The 22,144-nt window shown below is 43.0% G+C and overlaps 2 protein-coding genes across 3 annotated transcripts; both read left to right on the top strand.

Moving 5' to 3' along the window:
* Positions 1–1,431: 1,431 nt before the first annotated feature.
* Positions 1,432–6,349, top strand: LOC115047416 (uncharacterized). Of its 2 annotated transcripts, none has more exons than XM_029508339.1 (2): positions 1,432–1,535; positions 5,305–6,349. In XM_029508339.1, exon 2 carries the CDS (start codon positions 5,310–5,312, stop codon positions 6,159–6,161), a length of 852 nt encoding a protein of 283 aa, XP_029364199.1. In that variant the 5' UTR covers positions 1,432–1,535; positions 5,305–5,309; the 3' UTR covers positions 6,162–6,349. The 2 variants fall into 2 exon arrangements, with proteins under 2 accessions (XP_029364199.1, XP_029364191.1); XM_029508331.1 differs by lacking the exon at positions 1,432–1,535 and adding an exon at positions 3,498–3,735.
* An 8,665-nt stretch (positions 6,350–15,014) lies between these two features.
* On the top strand, positions 15,015–22,112 carry LOC115045117 (glycine receptor subunit beta-like). The gene is made up of 10 exons (XM_029504635.1): positions 15,015–15,139; positions 15,302–15,408; positions 15,544–15,611; positions 15,756–15,982; positions 17,147–17,229; positions 18,052–18,189; positions 19,813–19,965; positions 20,717–20,865; positions 21,564–21,722; positions 21,819–22,112. Exons 1-10 carry the CDS (start codon positions 15,015–15,017, stop codon positions 22,110–22,112), a joined length of 1,503 nt encoding a protein of 500 aa, XP_029360495.1.
* Positions 22,113–22,144: the final 32 nt, after the last annotated feature.

The following is a 22,144-nucleotide window of genomic DNA, read 5'->3' as shown; positions in this document are numbered from 1 at the left end:
TCTTCTTCTTCTGTCACTTGGAGTGGTGAGATATTTATGACCCAGCAGTGTCAGCTTTCCATGGGCTGACCACGAGTGACCACCTCTCCAAGGGACACTCCTGCATACCAATGCTTGGCTTTGCTCTGTACTGCCGGCCGCCAGCTTGGCTCCGCTTGGGCAAACTTCATTTTTCAGTAATGTGAGACGTTAAAAATTATAATCAAATTAATAATGAATGTGAATTGATCAGGCTCCTTATCATTATTGTTTATTAATTGTGAATCCCAGTCGATTTTAGGGTTAGGGTTAGGGGTTAGATATGGGGTCAGATTGGGGTCAGATCTGTGACACATATGGTGGCAGGAACAGATGAAACCCTTCAGATGAAAAATAACAGAGACTTCCTTCTGGAAACTTGCATCCAGTCATTTTACTGCACCCTTTTCAGGAAGAATCAAAGAGTCACCAACCTGCTCCTTGTCCCCGAGATCCAGCAACTGTCCCATGAAAACAAACAGGAACTTCAATAATCTCTAGAACTGCCATTGGACACCTACAGAAAAGACAGAACTAGAAATGTTATCACAAACAACTTTCCCTCTTGAAAACTGAGAGAACGTATTTCTGATAGGGTTTCTTCAGGTCACAAGATCTGAACTGCTAACTGTAAGCACAGTTCAGGCAATGATAAGATAATCATCCATCTTCTATCAATCAGCATGATTATTTTATAGATTTCATACAAATAATGACGCAATAGTGTTACAAGACATGCAGAGAAAGAGAGAGGGAGGGAGTAATTGATATAAAAGACAACCAGGAAGAAAACGAGGAAACACTGAAGCCTGGAAAACAAGATTAAGACAGAGTGATAAAGAAATAAATAATAAAACACTAAAAGAGAGAAGGCAGGGAATAAACACAATGAGGTCTAAAATAAGTATCCTCAGTCAGTTGACTGAATGTCATAAAGTCAATGGAGTGAAGTCAATGACTGAGGAATGATTTCAACTTGTTTTACTGTAAAATAAATGCTCAGAGAGGAAGTCAAAGGGAAAAGAATATTATTTCAGTTAACTGTAAGGACTTTTATTAGATTAGGGCTAACTGTAAGGACTTTTATTAGATTAGGGCTAACTGTAAAGACTTTTATTAGATTAGGGCTAACAGTAGGCTAACCCTAACCCTCCCATCCGGACTACAGTCTGAAGCTGTCTACATGTGAACGCAGACTCAACATCTCTTGTAGTCATTTAAAATGAAAAGCTCTGTTGCACGTACAGAAACTTTTCACCATGTGGTCTCATTTTCTGTTGCTGGTCTTTCTGTTTACGGCTGAAGCTGCTTCTGCATCCTGAAGGATGATGACAGAACCATCATGTGGTTAACTCCTGCAACTTGATTCCAATAGTGATGTGTGCGTGTATGTTTGAAAACAACCCGCCAACTGCTGTTCTGACTGTTACACCGCCCCCGCTCATCCTCCTTACATCCTCTCCTTCACTTTCTGTCTTTCTGTTCCTTCACACGATCATCGCTCTTCAACTCAGCAGGTAAGAAACCTTTCAGACCTCTGCTGCTGAAATTCGTCCGTTATCTTCTTTCTTGATGATGTTTCCATTTTTCAGAATCCTTCTACCTCTGTCTTTGCCCTCCGCCCTCCTCAATCTGTACTTCAAAGGAAATGGGATGAAATATATATTCTAAGTATTTATACTAAAGGTTACTTGAACTGAAGTTTGATTATGCCCATGAAACCACCATGAGGTGTTTGATGAAGTTAAATGGAGGGCCTTCTGAATAATGAATAGAAGGCTGAATGTATCTCAAAGACGCCTGAACCTCCTCTACTCTTTACGCTTTTCACCTCGGCGGCGTCTGTCCATTTTGTTGTTGTGATGGTGATACTTTAGATGGAACAACTTCACCTGGACTCAAAGAAGGACTGATTATATTTTGATGGTTAAGGGTCAAAGGTCATGGTTTCAGCATGTGACAGAGCTGCTGGTCAAATCACCAGGAGACGGACACACACACACCACGGACCTGTAACCATGTCAGTGTCCAGGCCATGAGGCCACGACATGTTCAAAGCCCTCAGATGAACTTCGGGCTCAGTCTTTAGGATGTCTTAAAGAATTTTCTGAAAATAGAATGTTTATTCCAACACCAGTTTTCACCGAGTGAGCCATAAACTGCTTCACAATATAACACAACGATCAACGAAGCACACTTCTCTGGTGTCCTGCTGACCAGTATGTTTAAAAAAGTTAGCACAACAGAAATCAACACCCTTTACCCCTCTCCATGATGACACAAAAATAAACAAATTACACCAAAGGCCATTACTGTGTGCACCTGTTGAACTAAGCAGAAGATCATTGTGCGCCGGCTGAACTGTAGTCCTATAGTCAGAGCCTCCACTACACTGTGGTCACATGACCTGAAACACAAGGCATCCAACCCAATTATCAGCCAGGACATCACCCGTCAGTCTGTGAGCTGCTGGTTTGAAACCCTTGTTTGTTTTTGAAACAAGTAGACACTAAATCTGGAGGAGAGGGTGGCTCTGGTATGCTGATATAATACTCCTGATTGGGTGGTACACTGTCAGTCACATGGTAAGCCCACCCATATAATAACCACACCCCATAAATTAACATCATGCTATTTTGAAGACTATGGACTGAGACCGTAAACCTATTAGGAAAACATTTACTGAGCTAATAAATCAATGCAGACGTAAGGACATTGTTCAATTGTTCACGCTTAGCGTGTGCTTCTTTAAAGGCAGGATGGCGGCATAGTGGGTTAGCGTTGTTCCCCACAATAAGAAGGTCAGGTGTTCGATTCCTGGACCTTTCTGTGAGTTTGCATGTTATCACCATGCATGCATGGGTTTCCTCCCACAGTCAAAAAGACATCATGTTTAGGTTAGGTAGTGTCTCTAAACTGTCCGTAGGTCTGAGTGTGAGTGTGAGTGGTTGTTGGTCCTGTGTGTCTCTTTGTGTTGCCCCTGAGGTGGACTGGTGACCTGCTCAGGGTGACCCTGGCCTCACCCAACTAACTCCAGAACCCTCCAGCTACCTGAGCTGAAAGAAAAAAGCGGTAAAAGATGAATGAGTTTATTCTTCGAGTTCCCTCCGATGGTCATCACTTAGAATGCAGGTCTCAGGCTTCGAACCATTGTCCACTTTGGACACGTTGTGTGAGCTGGGTGAGTGAGTTTGGGGCCTTTCGTTGGACAGGAACCAAAGACGCAGCGAAGCTCTGCAGTGAAGCAGAAACCTGCTTACTGACAGTTGATGCACAGCTGCAGGTAGATGCAAAACTCCACTTCCTGTTGTGTTGTACAGATATATGGGACACGACCACATCCTGAGTCACTGTCTGTCTGTGGGTGTATCCCCTCTCTGACAGACCTCATCGCTCTCTGGTGGATCTGGTCTTGTAGAGGGACTCAGAACCTAGATCCATGACCTGAACTGTTGAGTTATGCTCCTTAATTACTGTGTTACTAAATCGACTGAAAAATAGAAACTTTCAGATCATTGTCAGATGTTGAAAATGGAATTTGACTTTCTGTCGATTGGTTTTTGTTTCTTCGTCATCTTTTGTTGTTATCTCCATCGGCTGGAGTCTCCTTAAATGACTGTGTTAATCCAGTTTGGTCAGCAGAGGGACTTTTTCTTTCTGACTCCATCATGCAGCTCAGAGCGAGGGCAGACCAGGGAACTGTAGCACATCAACCTGGTATGTAAAACAGAGTCAGATCATGGGATGTCGTATTGTGATACTCACAAAATCACAGTGTGCATTTGCAAAACAGTACAATTACGACAAAAGTTATTAATAATATGATACACATTATAATAATATAATATATATGATATTATACATAATGTTCTAAATAGTGCTCTAACCAATGTTTTACATTATGTATATAGTAGTAATAATTTTAGAAATAATATTTACAAAACTATTCACACAATTTTCAGTTGTGAGAAGTCAAATAGTATTATAAATAATGCAATACATAACATTGGAGATAATGTTAAAAATAACATTATAAAACACATTATACATACTAATAAATTATAATGACCCCCAACCATAGCAATAATAGATTTTATTCATGAAGCACATTTAAAAGTGCTCAAGGATTCTTCACAGGAGGCAATCAGTGAAGGACTAGAATGGAAACTAATACTAACTAAGTGGATTCAAATATGTCAAAATGATAAACCGTGGCTAAACGGGGAATTAAAAGAAGCACAGAGGAAAAAAAACAAGGCCTTCAGCAGGGGGACAGTCGGTAATCAGGCAAATCTCTACAATACGTAAACATAATTATAAGATAGAAAGAAAGCTGACACAGAACAACCACAACAAATGTGGCAGTTAAAAATGAATGAAATCATTTCTGCAGCAGTTTCAATATATCTTCAACCTGGTGAGGCAAAAACTCAAACCTGACCAAAATGTTATCATTAAAACAGAACAAGTTTTCCAGACTCTTTGTTTGTAGGATCGATCCAAAAAAACGCAGCAGGTCCAGTTATTCTCTGCAATGTTAATAGATTTTTCATCCACATTTGATACCATCAGTCCACATATTTTAACGCAGAGTATCACAGTTAAATGTGAGCAACGCTGTCATGAAATGGGTGTGGCCTTTCTTACTGATTGAGTGTAATGTGGAGGGGTAAACAGCCGCGCATTCTGCCCCATTAGGGGCTCGTCAGCGGGGAGTTAATTCCCCCGTGCTGTTATTATGAATACAGATAAAATGCAGAGCAAACTCATCTTATCCGTTATCCGTACTTATCCGTTTCTGGGTAGCGGGGTGCTGGAGCCAATCCCAGGTCACCCTGGGTGAGGGTGGGGTCACCCTGGACAGGTCGCCAGTCCATCACAGGGCCAACACACAGAGACAGACAGAGACCAACAACCACTCACACTCACACCCAAACATGATGTCCTTGGACTGAAGGAGGAAACCGGAGCAGCCGGAGGAAATTTGTATTGTCGCGTGCTTGTTTTCTGGCATGTTGTGGAAACAAGGAATTTCAAAAAGGAAACTGAAACTGAGAGAAACATAATGGAATCCATGACAATGTGATTAATGTTATAAATAATCTTAAAGGTTTTTATACACAACATTGTAAATTATATTTCTATAAAAATGGCAATGCACAACATGGGAAATAATTAACTCCATTAACTCAGCAGCTTGCAAGACAAGCGGTCGTATCACGTCCTCTGAGCAGCTTCACCTGTAGACTATTCCTCTGACTGCTGTCTTGTTTTGTCACTTTACAGTCACCATGACGACCAAGGTCTTCTTTCCTCTGACCCTCCTTATGCTGACTCTCCTGGTTGCTGGATCCTCCTTAAATGACACTTCAGTGGGGAGCACAACCAACTCTACAAACCAAAGATCCCCCCAAACTAGCACTCCATCTTCATCGGCAGCTTCGTCTGAATGGCCTCAGACATCAAACATCACCACTCTACCACCAACATCATCAGCTTCCTCCTCCTTCACAACAGAAACATCTTCCACAAAACCAACCCCCCCTCAAACATCGGCCAAGGTCTTAACTACTCCATCTTCCGAGAAGTCTGAATTCAAGTTACTACTCCTCCTGATCTTGATAGCAATCATCGCGCTTGCGCTGATTGTGTACTGCATCTACACCATGCGGGGTCACCAGTCCAGTGAGGACAACTGCATCATATGGCTATTTGTGGGCCTGAGGGAGAGCTGCAGCAGTGCAATCAGAAGCCTGGATGACCAGATGGGGCTCAACCTCTGGCAAGGGGGAAAGCATGGACGTGGGGATGATGAGGAAAATGCACAAAGACATGAAGCAGGAGGAGAAGAGGGGCATGACGATGTGGGAGAAGGCAGTGGAGCGAGCAACGAAGAAAAGGGGGCCAAGGAAGAAGACAGCGATACCTCAGATGACTACTCCAGTATGGAAGGGGAGAATCTAAGGGAGAGGGCATTGAACGGAGAGGAGGGAGAGGAGAGAAAGCAGAGTGAGGGGGACGATGGGGAGGAAACAAGTGGCTCAGGAGAGGAAGAAGAGAAGAGTGGAGCGAAACCCGGAAGCTCAGAGGAGGTTGCCCTGGTCCACGGTCCACAGGAGGATGATGATATTACAGTCCTCTAGTTCTACATACACAAGGACGAAGAAGGATAAGAAATGATCAACTCGATGCTTTTAAAGTGTCTCTAAAGGTGCAGCTGCGGTTCTGATGGACTACATGTTTCCTTAGTTTCTGAGTCGAATATGCCTCTAATGTTTCTAATTACTGAGTCTTTAATGATCCTCAAATAAAATGTCTTCATTGGTCCTCAGCGGTAGTGAAAAAGGTGTGTGTTTTACTGTTATAGTGCCATCTAGTGGACATGCAGGGTTTATGCATATATACATCTGCAGTGAATGAGTTTAAGGAATGGGCAAAACACAGCCATTTTGAAATAACATTTTCAAAGTAAATACTGAATGAATGTATGCCGTACATAAATATACGTCTTTCACTAACATAAACAAAAATTCCTCTTCCAGTGAGGACGTAAGGTCGCATATCCACAAGGTCAGTGGGGAGAAGTCTTCATGGCATTGTAGCAAATGATGACTGAATATTCTCCTCAAAGCAATTTCAAATAAGCTATGCCTGAATTTATTCCCAGAAGCCAATTATTTTATTATTATGAAGTGTTATTAGGTAGTGGTCAGGCTATGAGGAAATATTATGAATTGATTCATTTCAAAGCCAAATGAGTCCAGTAATGACTTGAATATAGAAATAAAGCTCCCACTGGCAACATCTACAGTGACTATTGAAATTGCTCTTTATAATGATTTTATCTGGACTAAGTGCTAATTCTGATATGAACTCAGTGAACTCTGATAGGAATTTTGAGTAAGTAGGTTGAATGGGAGAGACTGAGGTTACGGCTTTCAAAAGATCTATAACCAGAGTTTGGTCTCAGTTTGATTAATAAGGTGGAATTAAATATCACAGCCACCCCTCCTCCTCGACCTGTGGTAAAAGGAATATGAACGTTAAGATGAGTGGGGTGGGTAGCATCATTTATACTAACCTACTCATTCTGCTGCAGCCAGGTTTCAGTGATACAGAATAAATCCACATGATCAGTGATCAGATCATTATCAGGGATTTGGATGATCCTGATCTAAGATTCAATACTCCACTTACTAGAAAAAGAAAAGATGTGCAGTGAACAAGTGCAGGCAGAAAGGGGCACCAGATTGCTTGATGTGGTGTGAAGCAGCAGCAGCTTCATTATAGCAGGTCTTTAAACATGTCCCAGTGTGTCTCCAATCGCCAGAGAAACAATTGTCACGTTGACTGTAGTCACTGCTGAACCACCAGTGATGTGTCATATGTTACTCGTTCATCAGGCCTCACCTTGGAAGCTGGGTGACAGCGTGGTTTTTTGAGGGATTAGAATCTGTTGTGGTATGGATATTTTACTCCAATGTTGCTGTTTGTGTTAATATGAACAGACTTTTCTCTGAAAGCTGCGAAAGCGGAGAAGCACAAATGGCAGCGAGGCTCACAGTTTATGGGGTTTTTCTGCTACAGCTGCAAAATTCAGACAATCAACGAGTATTCTCTCAAGATCAAGCTAAAAGGGTCCCGGCTCATGGATTTTCCATGATCTTCTGAGCTCCTCTCACTGCTCTCTGCAGGGCTGTCCAGCCCGAAGCGTTGCAGACCCCCCACACCAGATGGAGATCCAGCCCGTCGCCTGCAGGACACTCCGGCCTAATAAACACAGTAATGGCGCCAGAGTCAGAGCAGGAGAGCTCAGACTCTGTCAACCACAGATGTACGCCACCTGATAGGGAACGCTTCATCGTTCACCGAAGTCCTGACCAAACCACTTCCGGCAGCTTGTAACCATGGTTACTGCAGACTGACGTGATATAACCCGGTGTTGGTAATAAATAATAAGATAGCTGACAGTTTCAGACTGAAGTCACATGATCATCAGCGAGTGAACAGGCACAGATGAGCTGCACTTGCTGCTCGCACATGAACCCTTTAAAGGACTGCACAGAGACCACGTTCCACATCGAACTCAAAGATAGGCCACTGAAGAACGACAGGAGAACTCCTTACTTCCACTGGAGGGAAATCGTAATGCCTCAGCTTACCAAAACATCTTGGAAAATTCTGTGAGCTTTTTCTGGTCCACCTTAACTGGACCTCATCGACCCCTGAGCTGAACCCCACGGAGAAGCTTTGGGATGATACAGAACAGAGATGGTAGGTGTAACGTGCAGGTGGTCCCATACCTTTCTATCTATCTGAAGTTGTGCTGATTCTGAATATGCGCACACTTGTTGACATTTTAAAAAAATGTAAAGTTGAAAATCAAAGGGTAGAAAAAAAAAAGAAAAGCCTGAATGTTGGGCTGGTAAAATCCCTACAGTGCAGACTGTCAGAGCAGATAGATGTCAGACAGGTGATTCAGTCTGTGGACTGTAGTCTATTTTTAACACGTCCCAGATCTGAAAAAGACCCTAGTTATAGGCAAGGTCATGAATTCTCTGAGCGCCACATCAGCATCTGTAGAATCACTGACTGCGACGTTTGTGCTCTCGTCAGTGGCCTCAAATCAGCTGCCCTGAACAGACATGGACCAAAGATCAGAGCAGTGACTCCATGTGTGACAGCATAAAAACTGTAATTTTCCCCTTTGATAGTCCGCGTTAGTTACCGTGCAATCAAAGTCACACACTCCTGTATATAAGCTTCATCATCCAGCAGTTATCCAGAGAAGATGCGACATATTCCTCACAGAAAGCTCCTCTAGTTTCTGTCCCAGTGTAGCTGGGTGACTTTATTCACAGTCAACAGTTTACTTTTTCACTGTGTAAAGTGATAAGAGTCAGATTTGTGTTTCATATGTTACCGTACCTGACAACCTGGCAACCCACCCCGAATGCTCGCGCTACGTGCCTAACCCGAACCCAACCCTTTCTCAGTCTGCTATCTGTGAGATCCAAACAGCCTTCCCTCCCCTGAAGATCCTCCTCATACACTTGAGTGCTACCTCCAACCATTTGCTCCAGTTATTAAACTCATTGGGATCTTTAAACCAATATTATTGGTTATTATAATGAAAGTAATGAATTTCCTACGTGGACTACAATGTGATTCCCTGTTACCGTTTACCGGTTGCTGGCTCAGCTACAAACCCACACTTTTGGTCTCTGTTGTGTTTCTGATATTTGTTTGTATGTTATTACACTGTGTTTTGAGTGTGGTGTGTATTTGGATTACACCACAGGGTCAGTGCCTCAGCAATGGTTTGGAGGTGGAGTTTGCTAAGGCGCACTGAAGGGAGAGGAGTTTAACTATCAACAGTCAATTCTAAGTCCTTTAATTTTCCTGAGCTCTCTCTACATCTTTACTCTGCGAGCACAACTAAAGGTTGTGTGGATTTCTTCTTCCTATTTGTGCCTCCACTATAATTATGAAGACAATTCCATGGCTGAGTCTGTGACATCACTGTGCTACTTCTCCCCCGGGCAGCTGGAGAGGAACTCTGAGCAGGACACAGGAGGGAGGAGGGAGGAGGGAGATAAAGGACCCACACAGGACAGCACGAGAGAGAGAACGAGAGAGAGAGAGAGAGGGAGAGAGAGAGAGAGAGAGAGAGAGAGAGAGAGGAGAGAGGGGAGAGGGGGGGCAGAGAGGACATACAGTCCGACTGTAGCCTGAATAGCGTCTCAGTCTCTGTGATGCAGCAGAACTCATAATCCAACCAGAGGTAAGAAATCTGCAGTGCCTGTCTCTTACTGTTTTCTGCAGTCGTGGGGTACAGTTTGTGTGTGTGTGTGTTTATGTGTTTGTGTGCGTGTGTCTGTGTGCGCGTCCAGATCCAGCTCTGTCTTTGTGTGTGAGAATTAAAACTGTGGCAAAAATACTACAGTTTTACAGTTGTCCTGCAACGTGTGTGTGTGTGTGTGTGTGTGTGTGTGTGACAGAGTGTGGGTATATGCGTGTCAGCGCGCTGTGTCATTGTATCCTGAGATTGTAGTCCAATGCTGCAGTAACACCCCCCCACCACCACACATACACACACCACACACACACGCACGCACCACACACCACACACACACACTTTCTCTGGCTATGACTCTGCATGAGGTAACTTACCCTCCTCCAAGCTGCGCTGCACAGACATGCAGTGTATTTGTGTGTGTGTGTGTAGTGGAGTTTGGATCTAACAGATAGCTGCAGTACTTCATCAAAATGGGCCGTTTAAATCAGCCCTGGCACCAAACCTGCTTTGCACAGGTGAATGTCACTGCATAGGTAGTGTCATTGCCAAGTAGACATCACTGTTCAGGTAAATTTATCAGACGTGTGGAGACACTTAGACTTCACCACACAGGTACCACAGCTGGATGTCAATGCACTAGCAGACATCAAGGCAAAGGCAGATTTCACTGCACAGGTAGATACCACTGAAGAATCAAAATCTATTTATTGTCATTGCACAAGAACAATGAACTTGAGGTAGCAGCTCTCTGACTAAGTTCATTTATTCATTTTTCTTCTACCGCTTATCCGTTTCTGGGTTACGGGGGGTGCTGGAGCCAATCCCAGCTCACACTGGGTGAGGGTGGTGTACACCCCGGACAGGTCGCCAGTCCATCACAGGACCAACACACAGAGACAGACAGAGACCAACAAACACACACACTCAGACCTACAGACACCAGTGTGACCAGTGAACCCAAACATGATGTCTTTGGACGGTGGGAGGAAACCCAGGCAGGGAGGGGGAGAACATGCACACTCCGCACAGAAAGGCCCCAGGCTGGGAACCGAACCCCCAACCTTCCTATGTGGGGCAACAGCTGAACCCACTATATCGCTGTGCTGCCCCTCTTTGGCTCAGTGCACTAAAAATTATAACTATAAATATTATTTTATCTTTGAAAACACTACTACTTAACATTATCTTTTCACACCTTTCACACCCTAAAACGTATGCACAGTATTGTATACATATTTATATGTGTGTGTGTTGCAAAGTTCAGTATTATGGACGTTGTCTTGTGGTTGGCACAATGAGAGCTCAGTGAAGGCAGGTTAGCGTTAGCAACCAGTCACCCCATCCGGTCCAGCAGCTTTTCATGCGCCCGCTGCCCACAGAGTGGGCCAAATCTCCTGTGTTTGCACTGTGACAATGTGGCTACTGGGGACCAGTGGGTGTCACTGTCAGGTGCGCTGAAGTTGCTGGACCTGTAGTTGGTAACGTGCAGGAGTTCTTTCCACACCTGCCATATGTGGTTGCTGAAGAGGTTCTTAATATTCCTCTTTTATGCTGTCTTGGGCTCCCCAATGCCTTTCTTCAGGTTGGCTCTGACAACCTCATTCCCGAGCCTGAAGATGCTGCTCCTCTCCCTCAACAGTCCTGACTTCTGTCGTCACCCAGGGCTTCTCATTGGTGTAGCCCCAGATGCACCTGTCCACTGTGGCACCGCCAACACATAGTTTGATATAGCGCAGTACAGTTTAGGTGCACTCTTTCAGGTCATGCCCCAATGGGCGTTTTTTAAAACTGTCCTGCAGCTGCTGAGAGGCATCATCAGGCCAGCGGTTTACAGTCTTTGTTGTGAGAGGGGGGAACTATTATGGTATCAGGAGCAGGGACATGTGATCAGAGGAGCCAAGGTGGGGTGATTGTGCAGCCCTGCAACACTGCTTGATATTGGAGTATTTGCTCCCCTGGCTGCACATTTCATGCGTTGGGTGAACTGCGTTGGAGAGCGCTACCTTCAGTCAGCATGGTGAAAGTGGCCTGCTATGATGTGCACGGCCTCTGGATAGATGTTCTGAAGAAGGCTGATAAGACTGCCCAAGTGACTGTCACTGGATTTCACTGCACACTTCACTTCACTCTGCAGCTGTAGACGTGCTTTTGCCTCCTGTCATTGTGCTGCTGTCTCCTCTTGTCTACGCGGAGGACGATCCACTGTCCAGGCTGTATCCTGCAGTATGCTGTCCAAGTGGACAAAGTCAACTTTTATGGATTGAGCCTACCTCCTGCTTCAGTTCCTGGTGACTGTAGACAGAATATGCACATCAAAGAGGAAAATCTGAAAATATGTAAAAACTGATTAAAGCACAAGGAACATTGAGCAGCTTTGTCTGTGCTGCATTTAGTTTGTTTAGTTTTTGTCACTGTCACCGAGGACTTATTGAGGCCTTAGTTTAATATAATAATTATATAATTAAATTCAAATGATCTAATTATAAAAATTATAAAAAATATAGTTACTTTAAATCATGAGTTAATTTTATATGACGGATGGCTGCAGAGGAACAAAAAAGTGACCCATTAGATCATGTCACTTGGTCGTTCAAGTCAATTGCTAGATTATACTAATTACTAATTACGCAGTTATATAAGATTTCAGCACTGCTAAAAGAGGAGCATGAAGCTGCACGACTGTCCATACATCCTTTGCAAGGGGGAAGGTTCACTGAAACCCTGGCACACAGAGACGAAGACAGATACTGATGATCAGGTCATCCAGTTGGAGAAGATATTTATAGGGTCTGATTAAATGTGAGGAATGGAAAACTGCACTCTACAGTACACTCTAAAGTCCAGATTGAGTTGATGCCAAGTTTCCCATAAATTTCAACATAGTCTTAATTCTTTTTACCAGGTGTAAAATAAATTAGGAGAGTTCAGAAAAGTGTGTTTAACCTTGGAGAAGTTGGAATCCAGAAAGGGGAAGGTGTCAAAAAAGTGGTCACTGTGATAGTTTGAGAGAGCATCTCAGCCCATTTTTGGAAAATTCAGCAATTCTTTTAATATGTGACAACCACCACTCAGCCACCTCGCCCACAGCACAAAACTGCCAGCCCTACATGGGGGAGGGGAGGTCCTCCCTACGTGCCTACCTACTGTAGTGGACAGGGCACCACAAGCCTTTCCAAGTCTGAGACCATAGTCGATAGCCGGAGAAGGTTGGAGTGTCCACTCCAGGTTGTGGAGAAGATGCTGCCCCAAGTTGAGGACTTCAAGTATCTCTGGTTCTTGTTCACGACTGAGGGAAAAATGGAATGGGCGATGGACAGATGGATTGGGGCAATATCTTCATCAATGCAGAAACTATATCATTCTGTTGTGGTGAAGGGGAAGCTCTCAATTTATTGCTCCATCTACGTTCTGACCCTGACTTTTGGCCAGGAGCTCCAGGTAGTGAAGGAAAGAGCAAGATTGTGTATACAAGTGGGCAAAATGAACTTCATCCATAGGAATATGTTGTTCCTCTGAATAAAGAGTGGCCAGTTCAGGTGGTTCAGGTATCTGGCCAGGATGCCTACCAGACACCACGCAGGGAAGGTTTTCCAGGCATGCCCACCTGGGAGTAGACCGTGGGGAAAATCTAAGGCTGCTGGAGAGACTCCATCCCTCAGCTGGTTTGGGAATGCCTCCCATAAGAGCTGGTGGGGTGGCTGGGCAGAGGACTGTCTGAGCCTCCCTACTAAGATTGCTGCCCCTGATGTGGATAAGCAGTTTGAGATGAGAAATGCCAACACCATCTCAATGAAAGATTATACTTTGGATTTAAAAACTTCAAGAATGTGAGATAATTTAGTTTTGTCCAGCATCCTGGAACAGCCACAGACGACCCTGAAAGAGAAGTTAAGGACTTCATTAAAATTTAACTCAAACTGCCCACTGATACCGTCAACATCACTTTTTATCATATTCACTGTCTGACGCAGAGAAAACAACTGACCCTGTCCAGTCATCACAAAATCTGAGCACTACAAACAGAAGAAACTGGTTTAACACGAGGATGTCTAAACTGAAAGGAACAGACAATGAAATGATACCCAAAAGGGACCATGAATAGATGCAAACAACTCTTCCAATCCAAAAACACATAATCAAAGAAGGGGAAAAGGAATAATCTCAGTGGACAAACCACTGGTTATTCCAGCCCCTCCACCCCCAACAGCGGCAGCCACACTTACCCCCCTCCCCTCATCTTGGATTACTCTGTTACTGGAACAAATAGTCCATACTCCCGTTATAGTAATGGCTTGGATGTGGCAGTATTCATAGTACCAACTCCCAAATGCAAAAATCACATCAAATATTTGGGCATCAATGTTAATCCAAGCCAGTCAGAATTGGTAAATCTGAACGACCCTCCACTATTCGACTGCCCATATTAGGCAAATAGCTGCTGTTAAAATGACAGGTCTCCCCAAAATTAACTTCTTACTCACAATAGTTCACTCTCAGCAATTTCAAATCTCTTGACTCAATAATGTGCAAATTATTTTGAAAAATAAAATGCCGAAATCAAGTTGGACACTGTGAAAACCAGAAACCGTAGGTTGACTCGATGCAGTTCAGTACAAACTACACACATGGTTGTACCCTAATCAGTCAGACAACACATGGTTAGAGAAAGAACAGTTACTGAAGACATTCATATCTCACTTAGCTTTCCTCAGCCAAATAATCCAAAACATTTCTCATTAACAACTCCCACAGCCTGGTGGGAATTCCACAAAATCACTAACTCCGCTCTGGCACTCCTTAACGTCACCCCAATCTGGCCCAATGTGGACTTAGCCATAAAGAATGCTCTGTTTACACGCCTGGACCAAAAAAGGCATCGCCCATTTCAGACAAATCTTCCAGAACCCTATTCCACTTTTATTCCCCATTCTGGTCCAGAGGTTGGCAAACAATTTCGAGACTGCCTAAAGGTTAAATCACCCATTCAAAGGGAACATAAAATCTTACCTATCTAATCTACCTACTCTGCCTGGGGTACAGCCCATGTGGTTGTTATTGTTACAAAGACAACCAATATCCTGCATTTGGTGGCACAGGTGCTGCTCTGGGTTGTATCAGAGAATGACATTGAGGGTGGAGCCTAATCCAGGTTGTTGTTGTTTGACCGTAGACGACCTTAGTGTGTGTTTCAGGCGTCATGACTGCTGGACTGAGGACGGTGATGTTGCTGCTGCTGTTGCTGACTTGTTGTCAACCAAGCACAACTAAGGAGGGGAAATCCGCCAAGAAGGGGAAGAAAGGAAAGCAAGTTGTGTGTCCGTCGTAAGTTAATAAAATCACCACCCTGACAGACATGTGTCACAGTAATGATCCCTCAGCACAGAACAAGCTCAACAGGGCGATGAATTCATTTTTTAAGGGCCTTTCAGAGTCTCAGTAGTTTGTTGATTCTTTCTTGTTTTGAGCTGATGTCATTTTGAACAGGCAGCTGTCTCCAGAAGATATGGCCCAGCTTCCCGCTAACTCCACCTCCAACATCCTCAACCGGCTCATGGTCAGCTATGACCCGAGGATCAGGCCCAACTTCCAAGGTGAAGCCTCACGTCACATGCTGTACTTGTGTGTGTGTGTGTTTTACATCAAAGTATGAGTTTTTGGATGAACAGCCACTGCTGACGTGTTTGTGTTTGTTTGTGTGTCTGCGGCTATCTCTCTCTGTATTTCAGGTATCCCAGTTGAGTCCAAGGTGAACATTTTTATTAACAGCTTTGGGTCCATCCAGGAAACCACAATGGTAACACACACACACACACACACACACACACACACACATTGATTTCTCGAAGGAGATCTCTTTGTGGTTTTTATATTTGTAGACTGTTGGACCTTCAATGCTGTGTGATGTGATGTGTTCAGAGTTCACCCTGTCTTCCTACAGGACTACAGAGTGAACATATTTCTTCGTCAGAGGTGGAATGACCCTCGTTTACGACTTCCCACTGACTTTAAAAGTGACGCTCTGACTGTTGACCCCAAAATGTTCCAGTGCTTGTGGAAACCAGACCTTTTTTTTGCCAATGAGAAAAATGCAAACTTCCACGATGTCACCCAGGACAACATTTTGCTCTTCATCTTCAGAAACGGAGACATTTTGATCAGTATGAGGTAATTTGATTCAAACTTAAATGATATTAAAGTTTAAATTATGTCATTATCTGGCTGAGATGTACTGTTAATTTTTAAAGGCAGTTTTCATTTATTTTTATTATTAGTCTTTTGACAAAAATGCCATTTCATTTTAGCTGTATTTTAGTCATCTGAAAATGTTTCAGTGATAGTTTTAGTGATCAGATACCAAACTGACAAAATCTGTGGGAGATTTAGTTGACTAAAGACGCATTCTTTAAAATGTTTCTCTTGGATCTCCACTCATTGGGAACATAATCCTTTTAAGATTGAATGGTATTAAGATTAAAACATACAATACAGATGCATTTTTTTTTTATTTAAGATTCCAGCTTTATCAGATAAGACAGCTTGAAGTGTGAAAGGTATGGGGGGGGGGGTGTCAAAGTGTTATAAATCAAAACAAGCCTTTATTACGGCAAATATTAAAATCAAGAAACCCCACCACCTCAAAAAGAGATTTGCTCTAGTTAGTTATTTGTTGACAAAAATGTCAGTCACATTTAAATTTGTTTTAGTCATCATCACTTAGTTTCTGTTAGTTCTCTTTTCATTTTTGGCCTTCATTGAAAATCATTTTGAAGAAAATCTTTTTTGTGACAAAAGTAACTCTGCTCAGATGGTCACAAAAAGAAGAAAAACAACATTAGAGGTACAACAAAAGGTAAACTCAGAGCAGAAGGAGCAGGCACAGGGGGATGTACAGCCTGGACCCCTCCACTGTGGAGGTAACCTGTGACCGAGTCAGCTGAGGCCATGCGGCGTTATGTCAGATGCTAGCAAGGGGTTGGATCAGGAGAACCCAGCCCTCACAAAGATAAACACCATTTCACACTCTCATTCTTGCCTGAGGGCAATTTACAGTCACCAATGAACCTGCATATCATTTGATTGTGGGAGGAAGAATCTAAAGTACCGGGATGGAACGGAGAGAGGCCCCAAGCCCGGGAATCAAAACCAAAATATTGTTTCTGTGAGGCAACAGTGCTAACCAGCATTCCATTAAGCTTCCCAAATACTATTAGTATAGCACATTTTTTAATTATTAAATTTAAACATTTATTTAATGAATCCACTCAGGAAGAGAGTACAGAAGTTATTGTAATTTGCACTTTATTTAACCCTGTGTCTGTGTGTGTTTAGGCTGTCAGTGACGTTGTCTTGTCCGTTGGATCTCACACTCTTCCCAATGGACACACAGCTGTGTAAGATGCAACTGGAGAGCTGTGAGTACGCAAACAGTCACACACACATTCAGCTGACATCACATACACTCTGAACGTGATGTCTCCCACTGTAAAGCCAACCATCTTAACGCTATTTTCTTCCTACCCCCATAAAATCTTTTTACTATGATAGTTTTATCATTCTGCTAGTTTAAGTAGTATTGTGTTCCTGTCAAGGGGGTGTGTGTATGTGCAACATGTGTTTATGCAATGTTTTCTTATGGGATATGTGCAATGCTGAAGTGTGATACTGACCTGACCTTTTTTTGCTGATGGTACTGCTAGTGATGCATTGTTTGTTTTGATTTTCTTATTGCTTGTCTGTTACTGCCTTTGTAACCTGTAAACCTTTTATGGGTACAATGTTCAGTCCAAGACAAATTTTCCGAAGGGGGCAATAAAGTTTAGCTTGGCATTTCCTCTGTGATGAATCAGAGTTGGAAGAATGGCAGGATAAAGACAGATCTGTCTGTGTCTGATGGAACAATTATAACACTGTAAATGTTGATGGTGACAATCCCCAGATCATTAAAGGTCCTGGTAACAAAACTCACTACCACTAGATGTTGCTCTAAACTGCACAGCATTTTAGACCTCTGATCAGCCCAGTATAGCGACACAAACAACAGATCCACACAAACTAAAGTGACAGTGTAGTAAAATACACACTTCATGGGTATTATGCACTTGAGGCTTGGCCTCACTCAGGATGCCATCACCCCATAATATGTCTACACAAAGAACAGATGTTTATAGCTGTGTTGTTATTTTAAACCTGGATTCGTGAACCTTTTGACATTTTAAGTGTTTTCTGTGTTACAGTCGGCTACACCACCAGTGACCTGGTCTTCATGTGGCAGTCAGACCCAGTCCAGATGGATGAGATCGCTCTGCCTCAGTTTGACATCAAACAGGAGGATATTAAATATGGAAACTGTACAAAGTACTACCAGGGAACAGGTAAGTCATACCAACCCATCTCAGGTTGACCTCAGGAGCAAAACATCATGAAGCAGGCACAGCGAGTGTTGCAAGTTTATTCATTCATCTTCAAGCGCTTAACCATTTCTGGATCACGAGGACAGGACAGGGCACCAGTCCATCACAAGGCCCACACATAAAGACGAAGACAAACAACCACTCTCACTGAGATCTACTAGCAAATTAGAGTCACCAATAAACCTAAACACGGTGTCTTTGGATGGTGGGAGGAAACCGGAGTACCCGGAGGCCGGGAACCGAACCATGAAACCTCCTTGTTGTGACGCAACAGCACTAACTTCTATGCCACCTTCACTAACACGGAAGAGTTTCTCTGGTCTTCATATCATTGAGACACGTGATGTTAAAAGAGCATTGCATCCTGTTGGCTGGATCCAGGTCTGGAGCCTGAACTGGACTCAGTAATACAGTACAGGCCAAAGGTTTGGACACACTTTCCTATTCATTTGAATGAAAAGGTGTGTCCAAACTTTTGGCCTGTACTGTATGTTGATGTAGTAGCTGTTAGATTCAGACTGAAGCTCCAGACCAGGACTGAACAAAGGGCAAATCCCAAAGTGAGTCCAGGAAATATCCCTTATACTGTTAGACATCCAGCAACAGCCTGGATTGCTGAAAAATTCTCAGCATTTTCCACATCATTATCTGTTTTCATGATCTGTGTTCCACAATCCCGATAAGAGATCTCACAAAGCCCATTATCAACTTACCAATTAAACTCAGGGTTTCCCCATCTAGATCAGTTTTTGTTCACATAAAAGGGTGAGGTTTGCTCACAATGGAGAGGATGCAAAGAGCTGCGTATTTCACAAAGGAGGAGCAAAGTATAATAGAAAATATGAAGACTAACAATCAATAAAAAAAAAGAAACACAGCTGCAGCTGCCAGAAACGGCAAAGAATGCTGACTCTGTCAATGTGTAGATTACCTTGATTATAATATTAAATCCCATCCACATAGCATTTACTGTATGTGTGGCTTAGATTTATGTTTCAGATTTTTTTTTTATCACTAGTTTGACAATTTTATCTTCATTATTTCAGTTCCAACCCCAGTGGAGCAAAGCCTTATCTTGTCTTGAAGATCAAAAGTTGGACTGAGTAAACGGGCTAACTCGGATACAAACTTTTCTCTCTCTTGAAAGCTCCTCTCGTGATTCTGGCGCCCACATCAGTGCACTCATCAAGAAAATTGCTTATACCTCCGTGCCAGGTTAGGCACTCTACATAAATTGCCATGGCAGCGTATCCCGGTAAAAAGTAAGCCACCTTTGTGAACCCTGAAGTTACCTTGCGAAGGCCTCCAGTCGTAAGCGTTTCAGTATTGGGGAGCCTCAACCTTCTTGTCTTGGTGACTGGAAGTGGTATTGGAACCAGCCTCTGCCGTTGCACTCTCCCCAGACCTCTGACCTCTGACCTCTCTCATCAAATAGAGCTGCCACTTCCTTAATAGTCACTCTGAGTTAGTTTAAGTAATGCTGAACCTGGACTTGAACCTGGAGTGGATAATAACATCACGAAACGGCTTTTCCAAATAAAGTGCTCTGTCAGTGTCTCACTTCTAACATTTATGTGTTTCCAGGGTACTACACCTGTGTGGAGGTGATCTTCATGCTGCGCCGACAGGTTGGTTTCTACTTGATGGGGGTCTACGCTCCAACTCTGCTCATTGTGGTTTTGTCCTGGTTGTCATTTTGGATAAACCCTGATGCTTCAGCTGCCAGGGTGCCACTGGGTGAGAAGCTCTCGTATCTAACCCTGATATGATCAAACAGTCAGTCACAATAACCAAAAAACAGACCAGGAGCTAAGAGGGGTGACAGCAGAAGGTCACACATCAAAAAAGTTTGCTTCAATTCCTCCACTGAGTTTTTACAACACTTTATGACTGTTTATTGCAGTTTACTACAGTTTATTACAATTTACTGCAGTTTACTACGGTATACAACTGTTAACCACAATGCACTACAGTTTACTGCAGTCTACAGAAGTTTACTACAGTTTCAACACAGTTCAAATAAGTTCACCCATCTATTTGTTGAAAAGGCGTCAGTGAGTTTCCAATTCGCATATATAATACAACATACTGCACACCTGTGTCACATCCTAAGAGTAAATAATGGCGAGCTCAACGTAAAATACATATTTAAAAAAATAATTAAGTACTTCAGTCTATCGTTTGAATCATGCTAAAAAGAAAATAAAGGTGTCAGGGGATGTATGTACAAAGTGATTCCTGCTCCCGTCCAGTTATTTTACTACTCATTGATTTTGTATAGTTTTCTACTGTTTACTGCAGTCTACTAATGTTTTGTAGTTTATTAAAATGTATTACTGTTACTGATTTGAAATGATGGTCCCACTTAAGGGAAAATAGACAATAAAACCACCCTTCCCCAGTGCCACAGGGGTCAGACAACATGTGTGAGAGCTCCAGACAGCAGTAGTTAACCCAAGCCTATGTTGCTCTGCGGACATGTCTCCAGGTATCCTGTCGGTGCTCTCTCTCTCCAGTGAGAGCATGTCTCTGGCCTCAGAGCTGCCCAAGGTTTCCTACGTGAAAGCCATTGACATCTGGCTCATCGCCTGCCTGTTGTTTGGCTTCTCGTCCCTGGTGGAATATGCTGTAGTGCAGGTAACCCCCCCCAACACACACTTACAAATAAAGGACAGTCTGACACTGCAGCTCCATGCAGTCACTTCCTCTCTCTTTACTTTATATCCTATGCAGTTCAGTCTAAAATTTGTTAGACTACTTTGAAGATATATTTTACTTCAGGAGAAGTCCTGAGGCAAAGATTTAACTTTGATCATAATAACTGTAGATTTTGAGATGGAGAAATAGAAAGCGTCTACCACTTGTTTTGTTTTGTTTTTTTATTTTGCATGTGTGTGTATAGCAATTCTTTATGGTGTGATATGTATGACTGGCTAGAGCCTAAAATTATTCCTCTGCCCCAATATTATGTTTGGAATGATGAAAGAAGAAAGAAATGAAAGATGAAAGAACACAAATGCTCTTTTAAACACTTTATTCATTCTAGGACAATTCCATATTCAGAAATGTCAGTGTATCAAAGTACAGCTGACTTTGTACTATAAAACTGTGAAATATATGAAAAAGGGAAGAGAAAAAAGATCTATGAAAATGATTTATGATTAAAATGATTAAAATCCAAAAATACTCAAAGAGTCCCCTTATCTATTTGTTTCATTTTTCGCTATGACTTTGTAAGAAATATTACTTTCTGTGCTCTGACTATCTTAGAGCATGCTTTGGTTGATGTTCATGCCAAAAAAGCTCAATTACAAATAATTTAAATGCCACCCCAGGTGCTACTAAACAGCCCCAAACTGATTGAGGAGGAGAAAACCAAATTGGCCAACAAGGAAAAAGCTCTAAAAGAGCAAGAAGGAAAGAAGCCTGCAGACAAAAGTGCCAACACGGTGAATGGGACAGGTGGGACGCCCATACACGTCAACACTCTGCAGGTACATAACTCAGCACATCGGTGGTATTGAAGCTTTATCCTCATTCACTCCTCAGTAATGAAGAGATGACACCAGTGTCTCCTCCTCTGTCAGCAGGTGGTGGAGACTCGCTGTAAGAAGGTCTGCACCTCCAAGTCCGACCTCCGGTCCAACGACTTCAGCATTGTGGGCTCGTTACCTCGGGACTTTGAACTGTCCAACTTTGACTGTTATGGTAAACCGGTGGAGGTGTCGGGGGCCCTCAAGTCCCAAAACAAAGCGAACAAGAAACCCCCCCCACCTAAACCTGTGATACCTGCTGCTGCAAAACGTATTGACCTCTATGCAAGAGCCCTCTTCCCTTTCTCCTTCCTCTTCTTCAATGTGGTCTACTGGTCAGTTTATCTTTGAGGGTGGGTCATGGACTCACACTGACTCCACCC

Source organism: Echeneis naucrates, chromosome 1 (genome assembly GCF_900963305.1).
Source record: "Echeneis naucrates chromosome 1, fEcheNa1.1, whole genome shotgun sequence".
NCBI classification, from domain to species: domain Eukaryota; kingdom Metazoa; phylum Chordata; class Actinopteri; order Carangiformes; family Echeneidae; genus Echeneis; species Echeneis naucrates.
The sequence above is the reverse complement of the archived record's forward strand: the minus strand, read 5'-3'. Positions and strand labels throughout refer to the sequence as shown.

What these genes read in the sequence shown, in the direction of transcription:
- LOC115047416 (XM_029508331.1), top strand. Translation starts at nt 3,687, where the DNA reads ATGCAGCTCAGAGCGAGGGCAGACCAGGGAACTGTAGCACATCAACCT. An exon ending in AACTGTAGCACATCAACCTG is followed by an intron (nt 3,736 to 5,304) that starts GTATGTAAAACA and finishes GTCACTTTACAG; the next exon opens with TCACCATGACGACCAAGGTC.
- LOC115045117 (XM_029504635.1), top strand. Translation starts at nt 15,015, where the DNA reads ATGACTGCTGGACTGAGGACGGTGATGTTGCTGCTGCTGTTGCTGACT. An exon ending in AGCTGCCAGGGTGCCACTGG is followed by an intron (nt 19,966 to 20,716) that starts GTGAGAAGCTCT and finishes ACATGTCTCCAG; the next exon opens with GTATCCTGTCGGTGCTCTCT. An exon ending in TGGAATATGCTGTAGTGCAG is followed by an intron (nt 20,866 to 21,563) that starts GTAACCCCCCCC and finishes ATGCCACCCCAG; the next exon opens with GTGCTACTAAACAGCCCCAA.